General features: G+C 51.2%; 1 protein-coding gene across 8 annotated transcripts in view; it reads right to left on the bottom strand.

The window, feature by feature from the left end:
• Positions 1-289: 289 nt before the first annotated feature.
• The window catches only part of LOC148385947 (uncharacterized), a 34046-nt gene continuing 14171 nt past the window's right edge, over positions 290-20164 (bottom strand). For 2 of the 8 annotated variants that reach the window (XR_015863097.1, XR_015863101.1), the window contains one exon: positions 18672-19210. Coding sequence is in view for 2 of the 8 variants with exons in the window: in XM_088398888.1 (XP_088255014.1) it covers positions 2131-2556 (426 nt within the window). In the remaining 6 variants the exon portion in view is untranslated. Of the gene's footprint in view, positions 2638-2732; positions 19211-20164 lie in introns of those variants that run through there. The other 6 variants (XM_088398888.1, XM_088398887.1, XR_015863098.1 and 3 more) reach the window with 6 other exon arrangements.

Genomic DNA, 20164 nt, shown 5'->3' with positions numbered 1-20164 from the left:
AAAGGGCACGTGTTTTGTCATCTCCCTGCTCATTTCTTTCCAAATTGACTGAGTCAAGTCGCGCTGTAATTTCTGCCGCGCTCACGGCAGCGAACTCTTTGTGCATTGGTGGAGAAAATATTTAGACAGTCATGTCGACAGTGCGTTTCAGAAAAGGTGACTCTGGCCTTGGGTTGTTCACCCCACCGGAGATAAAAAAAAAAAAAAAAGCAAGCGAACGGCCCGTCGCTGTCTTTTTGCGTAACCCTCATTTCATCCGAGCACAAAGAACGTCGACAATTGAAGCCACTCCAGTTTCGCCCAACCTTTATTTAGAAACTCCAAATACTACATACAGCGTATTTCTCGTAAAAGGGAGATTACAGAAAACAATTGTCACAATGTCATATCGATGGAATCCACGACTCTCCGTCTGTGGGCCCTCTGGAAGAAGTTACTGTGGATAAACAAGTGCTGCTCAAGGGAGGATCACAACAGCTCCACTTAATGTCGCACTAATACGTTAGCACAGGAGAAGGAAAACATGAGGGTCTTATGCGCATAACTACAGCCCAAAAATCTCGCGTAAATAGATTTAAATCATCTAAACGGACATTGGAGCACTCCCAGTCTCTCGAGTTGAACCCAGGGAGAAATACGGCGGCCGGACCAAGAAGCCACCGCCAGTTTAATATGGGCAGATTTTGCACTGCCCCACAGCACCACAACATCTGTCAAGAGGCTAACTACATAGGTACCGCTAGGGGACAAGCCGAGAAAGTTGAGCTAGCTAAGCCGTAGGCGCGTGTGAACAATTCACATCCTGGAGACGGGTTCCAATTGAGTTTGGAGAAGCTTGACAGGTGAGCGGCAGGAGGAGGTCCCGGGAGAGGCAGAGCACTCCAGAACAGGTGTTTCCGAGGGGGGGACGGGGCCGAGGTGCGATTTCACAGAGGGGTCGCGGGCACCAATCTGAAGAGATGCTTCTCCCTTTTAACGCTAAGGCCAATTCCGTGTTGAGATCAGCACGTCTCAGCTTGTCCTCTCCGTTTTGCAGGTTTTTGTTCCTTTTCTTGTTCTCCTGCTTGCTAACGTCCTTGTTTCGGACCTTTTTATGTACAAAAATAGACGGCTCAAATATTTTGAGTCCCCGCGATACTCCACAAGTCATTGACACTCCTCCGAAAAAGCTTTTATAGTTGCCGATAGATGCCCCCGAGATGCCGGCAAAGCATTGCTTTTGTCTAAATGAAACTCCTCCACCTCAATATAGGTAGTTCATTGACAACAAGATGGCAGCAAAGCAATTACCTTAGCCTCCACTCAATTGGACAGCACAAAATGGGCTCACAGCAATGTTTTGGCCTGAGAACAAAATGCCTTAAAATGCCGTAATTGGGGTCAAGCAAGCAATGACACTTCTTGAATGAGGGACGAGCTTTGCACACCCGACGGGAAGAGCTAATTGTTTCAGAAAGTCTTTGCTGCGTGTGAGCACACATTTTAGCATTTTACAAAGTGATCAACTCTGTAATTTGATTTGTATGTGTTATATCCTCATTTGGATCTGGCTTGAGATACGCATTTGTTTAAAAATGTGTGCTGTCTTTTGTTTTTTTTAAAAGCTATTCTTAGCAGCGCTTTAGCAGACGTTTAATGAGCAACTCCACGCTGCGGCCCTGAAAAGCAAGCTACTAAGCAGCTCCGAGTGGACACGCCTGCTCCAGCGCAGTGATTATCAATGACCACTCACGCAGGAAATGATTCCTTGCCTAAATAGGACGGGCAAAACAATAAAATACTCTCACATGCACTTTTGGGCGCGTGTGAGTTTTTTGCTTCTGCGGCAGCCAAATCCAAACGAGTGCTATGCTCTCACACCGGGCATCCACAGCCTCAAAGAACAGGAGATGGGAGCGTGCATGGTTGCACCAGGGATCCAACTGAATGTTTCTTGGCTCCATACAGGCTGGGAATCACTGCTCAAGTGTGTGTGTGCGTGTGCGTGCGTGTGTGTGTGTGTGTGTCCTCCAGGCCTGCTATGGTTAGGATTCCGTATGAGAGTCAACGGCAAGCGGTGGCGAGGATGGATGACGGTTCCTTGTGCCTTATTGCTTTTTCCCGCTTGGTCCACGGTCGGGTTCCCTGAGTTTAGCAGTCGGCGGGGGCTCCGCCGTGCTCCTGCTGCTCCTCTACCGCCTCCGCCTCCTCGTCCTCCCGGTGCGCGACGCACCGTGCCGGGCGCGCGATGACACACGGCATCGCGGCGGCTGTCGCGGCGGCTGCCCTGCGACTGTCGCGCTCATACTCCTCCTGCGCCCTCTGGATCTTCCGCTTTCTCAGCCGCCTCTTGTGGAAGTGGAAGGTGGCCACGGAGACGAGCATGACGCCCGCCAGCGCGGCTGCCAGCACCAGCAGGGCCAGCATGGACGAAAGCGGCGGGAAGGAGGCGGCGCCCCTCGGCTGCTGCGCCGTGCTCAGCTGCTCCGCGGTGCTCATCTGCTCCGTGCATGTACCGTTGACGCTCGGGCCCGTGCGCCGGGGAGCCGGCGAAGAGACGCAGCTCGGGAGCGCCATCCGCCACGCGGGAGCCTCGGTGCTGCGTGTGCTGGAAGTGGGGCGCTCAGGGCGGGGAAGCCGGGCCGCGCATGCGCTCACCTGCGGGGAGAAAACAATCAACAGCCAAGGGTTTTATGATCGACACGACCCGCTGCCATTTCTTTTAGTAATCGTTGCGTCCACAAAAGCCTTACCTGGCGTCAAAGTCAGTGCGGGGACCGCTCGGCGCTTTTGTGCATGTGTGAGCACAGTGACGCATTTCAGGAGGATGAAGACGAGGGGGTGGGGGAGGTGCAGGATTATGCCGCTGATGATGATAAACCGGAAGGTCTCGCGTGTAAATTGCAGCAATCTGCTCGATGTTGCCCGGCGTCGGGAGTCCGCGCGCTGGAGCGCTCTCCGACAATGAGCCGAGCTGTAGCGAGATGAGGGCAAGGCAAAAAGAATAGAACACCTCTCTCCCTCCCTCCGTCCCCTCCCTCCCTCCGTCCCCTCCTGCTCCGCTTAGCATCCGAATGAGGAGCTGCAGTTGCATTCCGCATTCCTTTCGCCTCTTTCAATGACTAATTCTGCTTGGGCGCACATATCCAGCTTCATCATGCTTGGAGCCAAAGGATAAATTAGCCCATCGGTGTGCTAGCCAGCGGGCTTTCCCTAAGGGTGTGGCTGGTGGATAACAATTGGTTGCACCAGGGAGGAAATCTGATGATATAGAAGAATGAATATGTAACCTGTCACTTTTAAGAGTGAGCGATGCGTCTCAGGGAAGCTGACATTGTCAATGCTAACTTATGGATTCATTAGTCGGCTTCGTCGGCTGTTTGACTTTTGATGAAGTCCATGGTAAATTTAGGAGAAATTGCTTCTTCAGACATTTTCTTGAATGTGGGTCCTGACCTCCCTATTTGATTGTGACGAGAAGCATTGGATTGGATTGGAATCGGAGCCTCCTTCCTTCCTTCCTTCCTTCCTTCCTTCCTTCCTTCCTTCCTTCCTTCCTTCCTTCCTTCCTTCCTTCCTCCCTTTATTCCTAACTTTTTTTTATTTAAAAAATGACACGCCGTTAGACTCGGCCTGTAAATTCTGAGTGCCTGTTGTGTTTTTGGTCTCGTTCTAACAATTGCTCTCATGTGTTTTCAGATGGTCCAGATCCAACCCTCTGGCAAGCCTCACCTGAGCCCCACGCCGCAGCTTTCGCACACCTGCTTCACTTCAAGGTACACGTTCTTCTCCATTGATTCACGCTGCCATTATTTTATGATAATACACTCGAAGGCCAACCTCCTTGTTGATATTCCAAGGAGCAGAAAAACAAAGCGCGAGATTCTCACAGTCATTTCCCGGTCTTTGCCGCGGCCGGTGCCGCCGGGCCTCAATGAAAGATGGATGGGCCTCGGGAGTGCGTAAAGGTCCCGGGATGATGAACTCGCTGTAGCTTAAAAATGTATACTGAAACATTCATGCCACCATTCAGGCCCACTTTAGGGCCAGGCGGCCAGCAAACTGGTGTGAATATCGGTCAATATTCGCAGAGCGCGTGAGCAACAGTTTTCAAAGGAAATGTCAGTGATATAAAATAGACATGGCAAGTGCACGCAGACAAGTCGTCGGGTCTCCCCCGCCATCCTGACTGCATCATTCGTGGTTGCACCATTGCCAATCTGCAGGCGGCTCCCGTATCGACGTGCCATGTACATTACACACACCTGCTCTCACATCCTTAGACTAAACGTGTGCCTATACCTTTTGCTCGTTCGCCTGTATGCCCATATGAGCCACAGTGCCTGTTACTTGCCAATAATTCAGTAAAACAACCAAAACTGAACCACGTCTCCCTCCTGTGTTCTGACCGACACCCGAGGGCGAAAAGAGCATAACGTTCTGAGCCAACCCCCTATACAGTCTTCAGGCTGCGCAACATTGTGGTCCTTCGAGCCGGATGCTCTCTTTACCCTTGGACGATATGGAGTGGGAAGACCGTGTGACGAGACCCAGATGTCAGACATGCCCCCCAACTCATTTCAATGACTACCGAGTTAGCTACGTAGGGCACAGGCAACCAGATAGGCATGGGCACAAAGAGGAGTGGCCTTCTCACCAAAAGGGAGCGGCCAAGATGACCCCCCCTTGCTTCACCCACTTTCCCTAAACTGACCACCACAGGCGGGATGCTGACCTCCAAGAGGCGGACCTGTACCACCCAGAACGGCAGAGCTACAGTCCGGAAACCCAGCTAGCCCACCGGCGGTATTCAGAGAGAGGGCCAGGGAGGAAGTCTGACAACCACCCTCACCTCATCTAGCACCTCACGCCCGCGTCTTAAGAGCAGAAATAAGAGATATAAGAAAGGAGAGTAGCATGTTACAGCAGTCGCAGCGCTTCATCCAAGCCGATGTCGCCGCATTCAGGGAAGTTCAAGCCGAGATGTGAAGGCTAACCGACAGTACTTAGCCTTCAACAGGCTATGCCACAAATCATCAGCCAACAATAGCCCTATTCGGCCCGCCTTGCAGAGGTGGAGGAAGAGGATTGGCCCGAACCCCCGCCGTAGCCCGACACCATCGACCACGACAACCTGCCGCCTCCAGCACCAGCAATGACGGACGGAATATATGAGCTAATCTCCGAGTTACAGCGGATGAAGAGTCAAGTATCCAGCAACGGCGACATGTCACCAGCGAAGCTCTTCCAACCAAGCCTCAGTCTTCTGCCTCTACAGCGCTTCCAGTCCACAGTGCAGATTCTACCTCAGAAACCAAACTACCCAGCTCCTAGGTCGACACTGCCGCAGTCCCAGTATCAGCAGGAGTACCAGCTTCCGCCTAGCAGGGCTACACCCTACGCCGCTGCTTACGCAGTTCCGCAGCCTTCAAACTTTCACCAGCCTGCCTACGCACAGCCTCCTAGACTTGCTTCCTATGCAGCAACCAGTACCCCTCAACAGTTCGCTCAACCACCAGCCGTTCCACAGCGGGCTTCAAGGATGCCAGGACAAAGCTAGAAGGGCCCAGCCATCTTTCCCCCCGTGATTCAGCCGTCACAACCTAGCAGAGCTACAGGGGGCCGCGCCCAACTATACCTCACTTCAGCCGCCGAGATGAAGATGGCCCTGGAGAACCTTCTACCAAAGGAAGCCACCGAACTCTTCAAGTACCAGATTCTGGTTGATCACCTTAAACTCGAGGAGGCTGAGTTGATTGCCGATTCCTACCTCAACTCACCTACACCTGACACAGACACCATGTCCGCCCTCAATGAGAAATTTGGTCAGCCACACCAAATAGCTCTCAAGAAGATCGCCAGCGTCCTTGACTCACCTGACGTTCGCCGTGGTGACACCGCCGCCTTTGAGGGGTTCGCCCTTCATGTCCAGTCCAGTTGGGCTTCTTAAGACACTGGGCGCTGATGGTGAAGTTGAATTTCGCTGTGGGTCACACGTGGTGCGACTCCTCAGCAAACTACCGCCAGAGCAGCAAGCAGAGTTCCGTCGGTGCACCTTCCAACAGGCAGGCACTACGCCCAACCTGCTTAACCTGTCTCAGTGGCTGAAATACAAATTGTGGTGTCAAGACTTCGATGGGCCGACCGCCTCTCGAGGGCTGAGAGAGAGGCACGCACCTAAGTCCGAGAGCCGCCAAGGACAGCGGACTGTCACTGTTCTCCATGGCTCCAAGAGCCCAGAGGACAACAGAGCATCCCAGAGAGACCTGAAGAGTAAAGGGGGGAGAGCCAGACCCTACTGCCCTTTCTGTGAGAATGAAGAGCACTTCCTCAGTCAGTGTACAGAAGTCTCCAAGTTGAGCAGGGAAGCACTTGTCGACTGGATAAAGGCCAACAAAAGGTGCTGGCGCTGTGCAAGACCCCACCAGGAAGCTCAGTGTGACCTGAAGAAGCTCTGTGGCCTGTGCCAAGGCAAACATCTACAGGTCCTGCACAAAGTCAACGACAAGCGGCCTAGACCTTCAAACCGTGACGACCGTCAACAGGCGAGTCCTACTACCGAGGTACTGTATGTCGACTGCTCACCAGAAGGCAACAGAGTCCTACTAAAAGTCATCCAGGTCATTCTTCGCCATGGCAACTGTACCCTGACAACCTATGCCATAATGGACGCCAGCTCAGAAAGAACAATGCTGCTCTCAGCAGCTGCCCAAGAGCTTGGCATGCGAGGAGTGAGGGAGGACCTTCCACTGCGGACCATCCGGCAGGACGTACAGACAGTTCGTGGGCCTACTGTGTCCTTCTGCATCTGCCCGGCTGCTGACCCAAAGACCAACTTCAAAGTATCCAAGGCCTTCACAGCAACACGGCTTGGCCTGGCAGACCAGTCCTACCCAACAGACCAACTCCAGAAGAGGTACCCTCACCTTATTGGATTACCAATAAGGACTTTACACAACATCAGACCATTGGTGCTAATAGGTTCTGATCACCCACATCTGATTACCGCCGTCGAACCAATCAGACTGGGCACTCCAGGCAGGCCAGCCGCTGTCCGTACCAGACTGGGTTGGGCCCTGCAGGGTCCAGCAAAATTCGTCCAGAACAATTTGGGTCCCCATCAGTGTCTGGTGACATCCGTCCTCCCAAACGATTCCGAACTGCTCAAGCACGTGGAACGACTTTGGCAACTCGACACTCTTCCCTACCGCAGCGAGAAGATAGTAACGAGGTCAAAACAAGATCAAGCCGCCATTGTTAGAGTGGTGCTCACTCTAACTTATTTTGCAAGAACCACACGGGAGACAGTATGCCCTTTTAAACACTTGCAAGTGGAGAGTCATTCGTCGCTGTGCATACAGCGATGATCGAATGAGGTCTGACTCAGGCCTCTTGCAAGAGCATTTGTATTGAGAGAAACAGGGTGGGGGTGAGAGTGGTCAGGATGGGGGTGAACCCCTGGCCACTGGTCAAAGCATAGCAGGGGGTCTTTTACGACGGGGGAAATAGAACAACTTAGATTGCTTCCTCTGCAGCTGGTCAATCAGTTCAAAGGATCTTAGCACTTTGTTCTACTACTTTGTCAAGACAGGACAAGTTTGGTTAATTATTATTGGTTACATTCCAACATAAGCATAGGATGAAACTAATCCATCAACCCTAACAGCCGTGACCCTCTTCGAAGAGAAGACCACCCGCGTAAACGTAGCCGGAGTCCTTCGGTATGCCACACCCCTCCTGCGTAAGGGAGACACGCCTATCCTCCGCGCCCCTAAAGAAGCCGTAATTCCGAGCCTGCGAAGCACCGAACGGCGACTGGCGAAGGATCCAGAGCGTGCTAAGGCCGACAGCACCCAATTCCAGAAGTTGGTGGATACAGGGTGCGTCTCCAAGCTAAGCCAAGAAGAAATCGAACAAGAAGGAGTAGTGTGGTACATCCCGCACCACATGGTAAGCCATCGTAGCAAGAACAGAATCGTTTTCAATTGCTCTTATCGGTACAGAGGCCAGAGCCTCAACGATTCCTTACTGCCGGGGCTCACGCTTGGAGCATCACTTTTGGGAGTGTTGCTGCGCTTCCAGGAACAAGCAGTTGCCCTCAGCGTGGATATTAAGGGTATGTTCCACCAAGTTCACCTCCTTCCAGCAGACCGGTCCCTACTTCGGTTTGTCGGGCGTGATCTGACCAAAGATGGCCCTCCAGAGGTCTACGAGTGGTAGGGCCTCCCATTCGGGACCACCTGTAGTCCCTGCTGCGCTACATTCGCTCTACAGCATCACATAGTCTGACATAGCCAGCCAGAAGAGAATGTGAGATTCTCCATCGAGAGATGTTTCTACATAGACAACCTGCTACAGAGCGTCCCTACCACCAAAAGGTGAGCTGTCTGGTAGACAGGCTACGGGAGGTCCTATCTGCTGGAGGATTCAACCTACGCCAGTGGGCAAGTAATGTGCCCAGCGTTGTTGAACACCTACCCAAGGACGCCAGATCTGACAGCCTCGCGCTCTGGCTCACCCACAACGGAGCAGACTCCACCGAATCCCCCCTAGGACTCAGCTGGCATTGTCAAACGGGCACCATCAGCTACAAGCACTGACCCATTGAGTACGGTATGCCAAAAATGCGGAATATCTACAGGGTCCTAGCCAGCCAGTACGACCCTTTAGGATTCCTTATCCCCTACATCACACGAGTCAAGATCCTCGTTCGATGCCTTTGGGAGAAACACAGAGAATGGGATCATCCGCTCCTCCCCGAGGACCTCCTTCATACATGGAACAGCTGGGAGGATGAGCTAAGGTCCTTGCCACTACCTAGAGCATACCATTCTGCTGTAGACGAGACAAGCGTCATACACGAACTCCACATGTTCTCGGATGCTTCAGAGCAAGCCTACGGCTCAGTGGCATACTTGAGAACCACCAACAGGCAAGGCCAAGTCCATCTGTCCTTCATCCTTGCCCGCTCAAGGGTTGCCCCTAAACGTCGCCTCTCCATTCCCCGACTGGAACTGTGCGGAGCCGTCAGAGGAGCCCAACTAGCTAAGCTCGTCGAGAAGGAGCTCACACTGAAGATTGCCCAGACTGTCCTGTGGACTGACTCCCTAACAGTTCTGACGTGGCTGCAGTCCGAGTCCTGTCGCTTCAAGATCTTCGTTGGCACAAGAGTGGTGGAGATACAAGAACTTACCAGCCCTGACTCCTGGCGCTACGTAAATTCAGAGAGAAACACTGCAGACGACATCACAAGGGGTAAGCGACTGTATGAACTTTTGAAGCCCAACAGGTGGAGCCCAGGGCCCGCATTCCTTCTCTAACCTCTGGAAGACTGGTCAGTCAGACCCAGCGTTGACCCCGAAGATGACGCCTCCGAGCTGAGAAAGTCCATCTGTGGTGTCACCACAGTCATGGCCCATGTAGCAGATACCAAGCAGCATGACACTTGGCAAGACCTGCTGCACGCTACAGTCCAGGAGCTGCACGGGGCGGCAGATCAGAACGGCAAACCCACCACTGAAGATTACCGCAAGGCAGAGATCCTTATCTTCCAGTGATCCCAGTGTGAGAGCTTCCCCGACGAGCTGAGACTCCTGACAGCTGGTAGGCCTGTCCCGTCAAATAGTAGATTGCTCACCTTGTCCCCCGAGATGGACCAAGAGGAGCTCATTCGCGTCGGAGGTCGAGTCGCCATGCTGAAGACCTTAACCAAACAGCAGTACACCCCATAGTCCTGGGCCCGAGCCACCCTTCTACTCGGCTCCTCATTAAAGACTTTGATAGGCGTTTGCATCACCCTGGACCAGAGAGAGTGTTCGCAGAGATACGGCGCTCGTACTGGATCCTGCGTGGCCGAGAAGCAGTGCGCCGCTACCAGCATACCTGTCCAGAATGCCGACGCTGGAAGGCCAAACCAGTTGTCCCCAACATAGCGGATCTGCCACCAGCTCGTCTCCACCTCTTCAAGCCAACCTTCTTCTCAACAGGGATGGACTGCTGCGGGCCATTCCAGGTTAAGGTGGGGAGGCGCACGGAGAAGAGGTGGGCATCCTATGTTGAGGTTAAAATGTTGGAAAGTTACGTCACCGCGCCTTAAGTCTCGCGTGAGTTACCTCAGCTTATCGCGATCGTCAGAGCTAGTGCGCAGCGGTAAGCTAAAAGTTGCTGGTATCGACGGCGCATGTTGCTGTAATTGTGTGCGTCTTTGCCACAAAAACCACACACATACACACACCTTTCACAAGAATCACACGCACACACCTTTCACACACGCACACACATACACACACGCACACACACATACACACACACACACACACACACACACACACACACACCTTTCACACACACAATCACATTCACACACCCTTGTACATTACACACACCTGCTCTCACATCCTTAGACCAAACGTGTGCCTATACCTTTTGCCGGTTCGCCTGTATGGGTCACGTGCTGGCGCCACCTGCGACACGACCACGCCCCGCCTGTCAGCGGAATCACCGCCACCTGCCGTGGGCTCATTGACAGCGCTGTATCAGCGCAGACCCGCGTGTCAGCCTGTCCCATGATGCTGCTTCGCTCATCCGTCCCTGTAAGCCTGAGTCGCTTAACCATCTTGGAATTACCGCAGAATTGCCTGTCCACCCCAGCCAGATCGCCGCTCCAGCAACAGCTATTCCCATCTTTCCCCCACAATAAAGTCTCTGTCGCTACGCACTTGGCTGTACTGTCTGCTCCCTTACAGTACAGGCTGACCATTGCTATGCAGCCAGCGGACGACGAGACGGCATTGAGCCGACTGGAGCGAGCCGAAACCGCCTGTCAGGTTTATTTTACTGACATGTGTACTATAAAGTAAAGAGAAAAGACTCAGCAAATAGAAATCACAATGAGACAAGAATATTAATTCAAATGTTCATGCGGAGTGCAGTACAGATCCGCTTACAACAATCTTACTACACTAAATATCTGTAAGCACTCCTACTCTTTTTATTTGGATTTGTCCTACCCACAATGTGAGACAAAAGCCCCTAAGGGAGGGGGGAAAAAGTATGTGGGCTTTGTCTCGTAAGCAAAAATAAACACAAGGTGTTGCATACTTATATGGCAATGTCTGCAAAACAATTTGAGCAATCAGCATCTCTCTTAGTCTCTATGATAGAAACAGGAAACTTGACGTTTTCTTGCCGCTCCATCTGAGAGTGTAAAACTGTGGTCAGGCATGTTGTTTCTACGAATTGTCTCGGTAGACGTTCTCTTATTGCGAGTTGCAAGCTGGTAGCTGCGTCCTGCCTGACCCAGCCGTCACCTCTCTCGTGACCCAGCTGTAACCTTTCTTTTCTGTAGCACAACATAAAAACAGCAAAGCCAAACAGCAAGTATGTATTGCAGTAAAGCATTGATTAGAGAACGCATGATAACATATACTATATATACATTTTTCTAACACCGCCATCAGCAGCCTGTCCGCCGACATCCGGATGCTGATCGAGGTGGGTCAACAACAACAGCTACAGCAGCAGGAGATGGCCCAAGCCCTCCAGGGACTGTCGGTAAACGCGTCCCCGGCTGTCACGGCACCCCCGCACCGCCCGTCTGCCGAGGCCAGGAGGCTCGTGGACGTCCCGGAGCCCCGCCTCGGCAATATTGAGAAGTTTAACGGAGATCCCAAGCACGTAAGGGCATTCGTGCCGTATAATGTTCGGCCTCCAGCCCGTCACGTTTGCGACAGAACCTGCCAAGGTGGGGTTCGTCCTGACCCACCTCACGGGCGAGGCGCAGCTGTGGGGACTGGCCGAATACGAGAAAATGGCCCCGGCTTGTGATTCGTTCGATGTCTTCGCGGAGGAATTGCTCCGCCTATTCGACCTGGGCTCTGCCACCGAAGACGCCGCCGAGGAACTGGCGACGCTGCGTCAAGGTAGCCGATCGGTCGCGGAGTACGCGCTTAAGTTCAAGACGTTGGCTGGCAGCAGCTGATGGAACATGCCAGCGCTCGTTAGCACCTTCCTCAAGGTCTCGCTGAGTATATGAAGGACAAATTAGTGTCCTGCGATCCCCCGCAAACCCTGGAGGGCGCGATGGACTTAGCGGCCCGAGTAGACCGACGGATCCAGACTCGGCGGCGCGATCGGGAGCAGAGGTCCCTGCGGAACCCGCGTGGTCACCCTCCTCCGTTTGCTCGGGACACGCCAACCACACCACCAGCCGAGCCCATGGCCCTGGGAAGGGCTCGAGTCCCTTCAGAGGAGCACCGTCGACGCCTCTCACAAGGCTTGTGTTTGTACTGTGGGGAGGGGGGTCATCGGGTGGCGAGGTGCCCGTTTAAAGGCCAGAGCTCACACGGCGTCGGGGGATCCGCGTGAGCTCGACCAGCACCGGCTCTCCCAGTCCCAGCACACTGACGCTGGAGGCACGTGTCCAGCTTGCAGTGGGCGACCAGGACATGGCAGCCTTGGTGGATCCTGGGGCGGAGGGGAACATCATGGACATTGGCCTGGCTCGTCAGTGGGGAATCGACTTCCTGCCTCTGAGCCCCTCCATTCCCGCACGTGCCATTGATAGCCGTCTGATCGGCGAGGTGGCTTTCGTGACGGAACCAGTTAAGTTACTGCTCTCCGGCAATCACCATGAAACCATCCAGTTTTTTCTTCTTTCCCTCCCAGGACAGCGGCTCATTCTGGGGCACCCTTGGTTGCGGCAGCACAACCCGGTGCTGGACTGGGAAGTGGGGGTTGTTCGGCAGTGGAGTGAACGCTGCCATCGTGTGTGCCTGAAGGCGGCCACCAGCCCACTCGGGAGAGCACCGCCCAGGTACAGTCCCGACATCTCCAATGTCCCAGCATTGTATCACGAACTCAAGGAGGTTTTTAGTAAAGCCAGGGCCACTTCTCTTCCCCCACACTGGTCCTACGATTGCGCCATCTATCTGTTGCCCGGCACCTCCCCTCCCAAGGGACGCGTATAGTCCCTGTCTGCTCCTGAGCGCAGGACTATGGAGGAGTACATCCGGGAGTCCCTGGCGGCCGGTATCATACGGCCATCCTCTTTGCCTGCTGGAGCGTGTTTCTTCTTCGTGAAGAAGAAGGAGGGCACGCTCCGCCCGTGCGTCGACTACCGGGTAGTAAACGAAATCACTATAAAAAAACGATACCCTCTGCCTCTTCTTTCTTCCGCCTTTGAGAGCCTTCAAGGTGCCACCATCTTCACAAAGCTGGATATTCGCAACGCCTACCACCTGATCTGCATCCGGGAGGGAAACGAGTGGAAGACGGATTTCAACACCCCGAGCGGACACTACAAGTACTTGGTGGTTCCATTCGGGCTCACCAACGCCCCAGCAGTTTTCCAGTCCTTAATAAATGACGTTTTACGAGAAATGCTGAACAAATTCGTGTTTGTTTGTTTGGACGACATCCTCATCTTCTCCCGCTCGCTCCCTGAACACATCAGACATGTCCGGGCGGTGCTGCGCCGCCTCCTGGAGAATTCGCTCTACGTGAAGGCAGAGAAGTGCGAGTTCCACGCCCCCTCTGTCAAATTCCTCAGCTACGTGGTGCGTGAGGGATCCATCGAAATGGACCCCGGGAAGGTGCAAGCGGTCATGTCATGGCCTGTTCCCGAGACATGCAAGCGGCTGCAACAGTTGTTAGGATTCGCAAACTTTTATCGCCGCTTTATCCGTGGATACAGCACGGTGGCCACGCCCCTCACCGCCCTTACCAGCCCCGCCTCCCCGTACAAATGGACAGAACGGGCAGAACAGGCATTTTGGGAGCTTAAGCTGTCCTCCGAGTTCCCGAGCCCGACAGACAGTTCGTGGTCGAGGTGGACGCCTCGAACATGGGTGTCGGGGCGGTGCTGTCCCAGCGTAGCTGCCAAGACGATCGTCTCCACCCGTGTGCCTTCTTTTCTCGCCGCTTGTCAGCCTCAGAACGGAACTATGACATCGGAAATCGGGAGCTCCTCGCCATCAAGTTGGCCTTGGAGGGTTGGCGGCATTGGCTGGAGGGCGCCACCACTCCGTTCATTGTCTGGATCGACCACCGCAACTTGGAGTATCTGAGATCGGCCAAGGGACTGAACGTGAGACAAGCACAGTGGGCTCTTTTCTTTGACCGGTTTGAGTTTTCTCTTTCCTGCAGACCGGGTTCCCGTAACGCGAAGGCGGACGCCCTGTCACGTTTGTTTCCTGGTGGGGAGGCGGGACAGGGCCCGCCTCCCACTATCCACCCAAGCTCGGTTCGGGTGGCGGCTCTTTCATGGGAGATTGAGCGCCAAGTGGAAGCCGCCTCGCGCAATCAACCCGGCCCCAGCAACTGCCCGGAGGGTCGCCTGTTCGTCCCTGAAGGCCTGCGGTCGTCCGTCCTGCAATGGGTGCACGACTCACGCCTGGCCTGTCATCCCGGAGCTGCCCGCACGAGGTACGTGGTGGCACAGCGTTTCTGGTGGCCCACCTGGCAAGTGAACACCAGCGATTACGTCAAAGCCTGCTCAATTTGTAACCGCTGTAAGACGTCTACTTGTCCTCCGGCCGGGCTGCTCCAACCCTTGCCGGTTCCCCGGCATCCCTGGTCTCACCTGTCGGTCGACTTTGTCACAGGCTTCCCCCTCGGAAGGAAACACGGTGGTCCTCACGGTGGTGGACCGTTTTAGCAAGATGACACATTTCATTCCTCTGCCTAAGCTTCCATCTGCGAAGCAGACTGCGTCCATCATGGTACGGGAGGTTTTTCATCACCACGGTCTCCCACAAGACATCGTGTCAGACCGAGGCCCACAATTCGCTTCCACCTTCTGGTCAGAGTTCTGTCGACTCCTCACAATTCCCTCCCCAGCTTGGCCACGGGGCTTTCACCTTTCCACTGTGTTTTCGGGTACCAGCCACCCTTGTTCGCCCACCAGGAGCGTGGTGCGGCGTGCCCGTCGGCCCTGGCTTGTGTCCGCCATTGTCATCGAGCCTGGGCGAGGGCCCGGATCACTCTTCTCCGCTCAGTTTCAGGCTACGCCCGCCAGGCGAACAAGCGCCGGACGCCGGCTCCGGAGTACAGAGTGGGGCAGCGTGTGTGGCTCTCAACGTGGGATTTGCCGCTGCGAGCGGGATCCCGCAAGTTGGCGCCCCGCTTTGTTGGACCGTTCCCTATTCAGAAGGTGATTGGCCCGTCCGCCGTCCGTCTTCTCCTTCCAGAGTCCATGAAAGTTCACCCTACGTTCCATGTGTCCCGTGTGCGACCCATCTTTGAGAGCACATTGGCGCTGGCGCCCGTCCCACTGCCGCCGCCCCAGCTCGTCGATGAGGGTCCAGCTTACGCTGTCCGCTCCTTGCTCCGATCGCGGCAGCGTGGTCGTGGCCTCCAGTACCTTGTGGATTGGGAGGGTTATGACGATGCGCACCGCTCCTGGGTGCCGAGCCGCTGGATACTCGACCGTTCGCTCATCGCGGAGTTCCATCGCTGTCACCCGGACCAACCGGGCCCTTGGCGCGGACGCCCGAGGAGGGACGAGGAGACCAGGGATGAGGGTCCGGGGCGGCCTTGTCCGCCGGCACCGGGGTCTTCTGCTCCCGCGTCCGTCGATCCTGCGTCCGCCGAGGAATCGGACGCTTTGACAGAGTATTGAACCCCCCACCTGGTCGTCCGGGGGGTTGCCTTCTTTTTTTGTTTTGGTTCCTGGGGACGTCGGGAGCCATCCCTTGTGGGGGTGTTCTGTCACTTGCTGGCGCCATCTGCAACACGACCACACCTCTCCTGTCAGCGGAATCACCGCCACCTGCCGCGGGCTCATTGACAGCACTATATCAGCGCCGCCAGCCCAGACTCGCGTGTCAGCCTGTCCCGTGACGCTGCTTTGTTCATCCGTCCCTGTAAGCCTGACTCGCTTAGCCATCTTGGAATTCCCGCAGAATTGCCTGTCCACCCCAGCCAGATCGCCGCTCCAGCGCCAGCTATTCCCATCTTTCCCCCACAATAAAGTCTCTGTCGCTACACACTTGGCTGTACTGTCTGCTCCCTTACAGTATGCCCATATAAGCCACAGTGCCTGTTACTTGCCAATAAATCAGTAAAGCAACCAAAACTGAAACATGTCTCTCTCCTGTGTTCTGAGCCAACCCCCTATACAGTCCTCAGGCCCCGCAACAGCACCACTTTTGGATGATTCTCTATGAAAAATGGAAAAATTGCTATTTTTCATGAAAATAATGAAACACAAAGAAAGTCACTCCTCCTCTGCCCCCACCAACTGTTTTTTTTTTTGCATTCTATCAAACTGGCTCATTTATTCCCTCATTTATTACAGTATCTGTTTGTAGGTATTTTGTTCATCTGGCTTTGCACTTTACTGGCGAGGCATGGGGATGCTCTCAACGCAATCTCATTTTCGGGTGATGATGACCAGAAACAAATGCGAGTGCCACTACTATTTATGTTGCTCATTTAAAAATAGACATATATTCTATTTTCATTTCATAGTGAATCTCTCTTTTTTCAACATTAGGGAACATAATGTGACGACAGCTGCCGCTGATCCTCCTCGTGTCTACCACCCATGTATTTTGAGGGACGGGACCACTTGATAACAATTCTTGATCCTTGGGTTATTTTCACTAAACGACATGACGATCCCCACCAAGTGTTTTGTGGGAAAAAGCCGGCGTAGTACGTCCCCCTTGCACGCGAGTGACAGAATCCTGACAGTGCGAGCGTTATTGTTGTTGGGGGCCACCCCATGGTCATGCTGGTACGGTGACAGCTCCCCTATGCTGCCTCCTGACGTGAAACTCCATCCAACCCGCCCAACCTCTAAGGAAATGGACCCACCTTCCCCCCAGAGGCGTCTCCATAGGTGCCATGAAGGGCGCCGCGCTTGTACTTTTCCATTCAGCGGAAACACCTGCTCGCTGCCACCGTAAAACAGTTTTACCAAGACAAGACGACGAATGTTGTTGGGGGGACCAATCCAAAGATTGATATTATGGCTGGGAAGTGTTGAAGCTTCAAAAGCATGCAGCTTTGAACTACGTTTGACAAGCCAAATTCTACAATTTGCTCCGTATATAGTGACGTTGGGTCATTGATTGATTTGGATGTTTCTGCCAGTGGTGCAATTCCTTCCCAGCACGTGTTTGGACTTTTCCCGTAAGTGGCAGCTATATATATATATATATATATATATATATATATATATATATATATATATATATATATATATACACCTCAAACTTGGATTCATCCGTCCACAACACTTTTTTCCAGTCTTCCTCTGTCCAATGTCTGTGTTCTTTTGCCCATCTTAATCTTTTTCTTTTGTTGCCCAGTCTCAGATATGGCTTTTTCTTTGCCACTCTGCCCTGAAGCCCAGAATCCCGCAGCCGCCTCTTCACTGTAGATGTTGACACTGGTGTTTGGCGGGTACTATTTAATGAAGATGCCAGTTGGGGACCTGTGAGGCGTCTGTTTCTCAAACTAGAGACTCTAATGTACTTATCTTCTTGCTCAGTTGTGCAACGCGGCCTCCCACTTCTTTTTCGACTCAGCTTAGAGCCCGTTTGTGCCGTCCTCTGAAGGAAGCAGTATACACCATTGTAGGAAATCTTCAATTTCTTAGCAATTTCTCGCATGGAATAGCCTTTATTTCTAAGAACAAGAATAGACTGTCCAGTTTCAGATGAAAGTTCTCTTTTTCTGGCCATTTTGAGTGTTTAATTGACCCCACAAATGTGATGCTCCAGAAACTCAATCTGCTCACAGGAAGGTCAGTTTTGTAGCTTCTGTAACGAAACTGTACATCTGAAACTGTTTTCAGATGTGTGAACATGATTGCACAAGGGTTTTCTAATCATCAGTTAGCCTTCTGAGCCAATGAGCAATCACATTGTACCATTAGAACACTGGCGTGATAGTTGCTGGAAATCGGCCTCTATACACCTATGTAGATATTGCACCAAAAACCAGACATTTGCAGCTAGAATAGTCATTTATCACATTAGCAATGTATAGAGTGTATTTCTTTAAAGTTAAGACTAGTTTAAAATTATCTTCATTGAAAAGTACAGTGCTTTTCCTTCAAAAATAAGGAAATTTCAATGTGACCCCAAACTTTTGAACGGTAGTGTACATACATACATACATACATACACACACATACACACACACACACACACACACACACATCCTTGTTAACCTCCCTCTGCAGGACCCAAAGTACTTTACTGAGTAGTGGGGTCCACCCTTTCTAGTGGTCCAAGAACTATGAAAAAAATCAGGCAAGTCCCCAAAAAAATCTTGATATTAAAAATCACTTTCAATGAACACAATTCGAAACTTTTTTTTTCATGTCAGTTTTTCAGTCACATGAGGGGCCTGTTTCTAACATTCCGGCTTTGCGGGGTCCACATTTACACACATAAGATTTTTAGTCAGTTATGGGGCTCGCTTTTAATATTTCAACCTTAAGAGGTCCACCTATACACACATTATTTTTTTAGCCAGTTATAGAGCTTGCTGTTAAGATTTAAGACTTGTTAGGTCTGCCTTTATAAAGAGGATCTATCAAGTTCAACCCCAACCCTAATCTAACCCAAACATGCATTTGTGTGGACTTGATCATTTCAGAAAACCTAAAAATTTTGTTAGTGTGAATACTTTCATCTGGCTAAATATACTAGATATACATTGAAATGTGCATTCTAAAATACATTCTAAAGTCTTTATTCAGATTCTGGTCCATTTTCCTTGGTCACAGTCTTAATATTCTTCAATTTGTTCAGTCATATTGGTACATTTTAAAATAATATTTAAATTCTGCATTTTAGCTAACTATAAAGTACACAGGATTTACAAGTAATAATTGTCTTGAGTCAAAATTTTAAATGGACACATTACAAATGTAGCCAATGAATAAAGGAACTTATTTAATCTAACATTTATGAACAGGAGAAGTGGAGCATAAAAAAAAAATCACAAACAAATAGTGAACAAATGGTGAAACAGAACCAGCCATGTGTTTCTATCTCTGTTAAGGGAAGCTGTTTCACTCATATTTTCTCCTCATGGTGGTTATTCTCTTTTTGACAAAGTACTTAACAGCTCAGTGCTTGTGGTTCTGCAGCAATGCATTTCTCGCAGTCAAGCTTACCAGGAACCTGATTTGTCAATATATACTTCCTTGAATGTTTATTTACTGCAGCACATTCCTCTGGGGTCCAGCTTCTTTTCACAACTTTTCCGTTACCTAAGGGCATAAGAAGAGCACTTTTTAGTTTACAATTTAATTAGAACAAAATTGCATAAAGAATACATTCACTTTATGTACAATTATCCGACAATATAATTTAAATGAGATATTTTATAACGTCAACTATCTTTGTCAACAGTGATGAGCCTACAATAGACATAAGTAAATCAGTTAATATCTGAGATATTAATCCGGTCATTTAAGTTGCTAGGTGGTCTTCAGTGTCAGCTGTTTTGATATTAACAAAATTAAAAATAGATGCACAAAAGGGTAACATTAGAATGGCCCCAGTTTTGGTGGTGGGGGAAAGAGGTCTCTCATTTTCTTGACTACTTTTAAGCAGTTTTGCATTTGATCAGAATGTCACTGCTGGTAGATGAAGCAATTCCTGGACCCTACAGAGGTTGCACAGGCAGTCAAACTCCACCATGGCAGCACATTGGGATGCACCATTTCTCTGACAAAACCATTAAGAACAGATACAAGTTGTTGCAAAATCAGGGAAAATAAAAAATAAAAATCTGTGAAAAACTTTTTTCAGACAGTGTTTTACATGTATGGGGAATTTGCTTTGATAACGTGCTACACATAGACAAACAAAGATGATAAAAGTAAATTTGGAAATATATAGTGTGTAAAAAATTAAATGTGTCATGTATACATTACCCCTATTTAAAAATAGATGTAAACAAACATCTCACATATAATCAAGGTTAGCAATGACCTGTAGCTCACATGAGAAAGGATGGGTCAATTTTCATTTTATAACAAAATTCAAAAGTTTAGACCTTACATGTCTAAGAAAAAAAGTCAAGTGGTGTTTAATATATCTTGCTTGGGTCATCTAAATCTTAGTAAGCAGCATATGTGAGGATAATTAGATACTGATACAGTAGTAACAATTGGGCAATTTAAAAGCAACTGTGATAAAGTTATATATTGAAAAGGATT

This window comes from Syngnathus floridae, chromosome 15 (genome assembly GCF_059516105.1).
Source record: "Syngnathus floridae isolate MCC-2025c chromosome 15, RoL_Sflo_1.0, whole genome shotgun sequence".
Classification (NCBI taxonomy): Eukaryota; Metazoa; Chordata; class Actinopteri; order Syngnathiformes; family Syngnathidae; genus Syngnathus; species Syngnathus floridae.
This window is presented reverse-complemented; position numbering and strand designations above follow the sequence as displayed.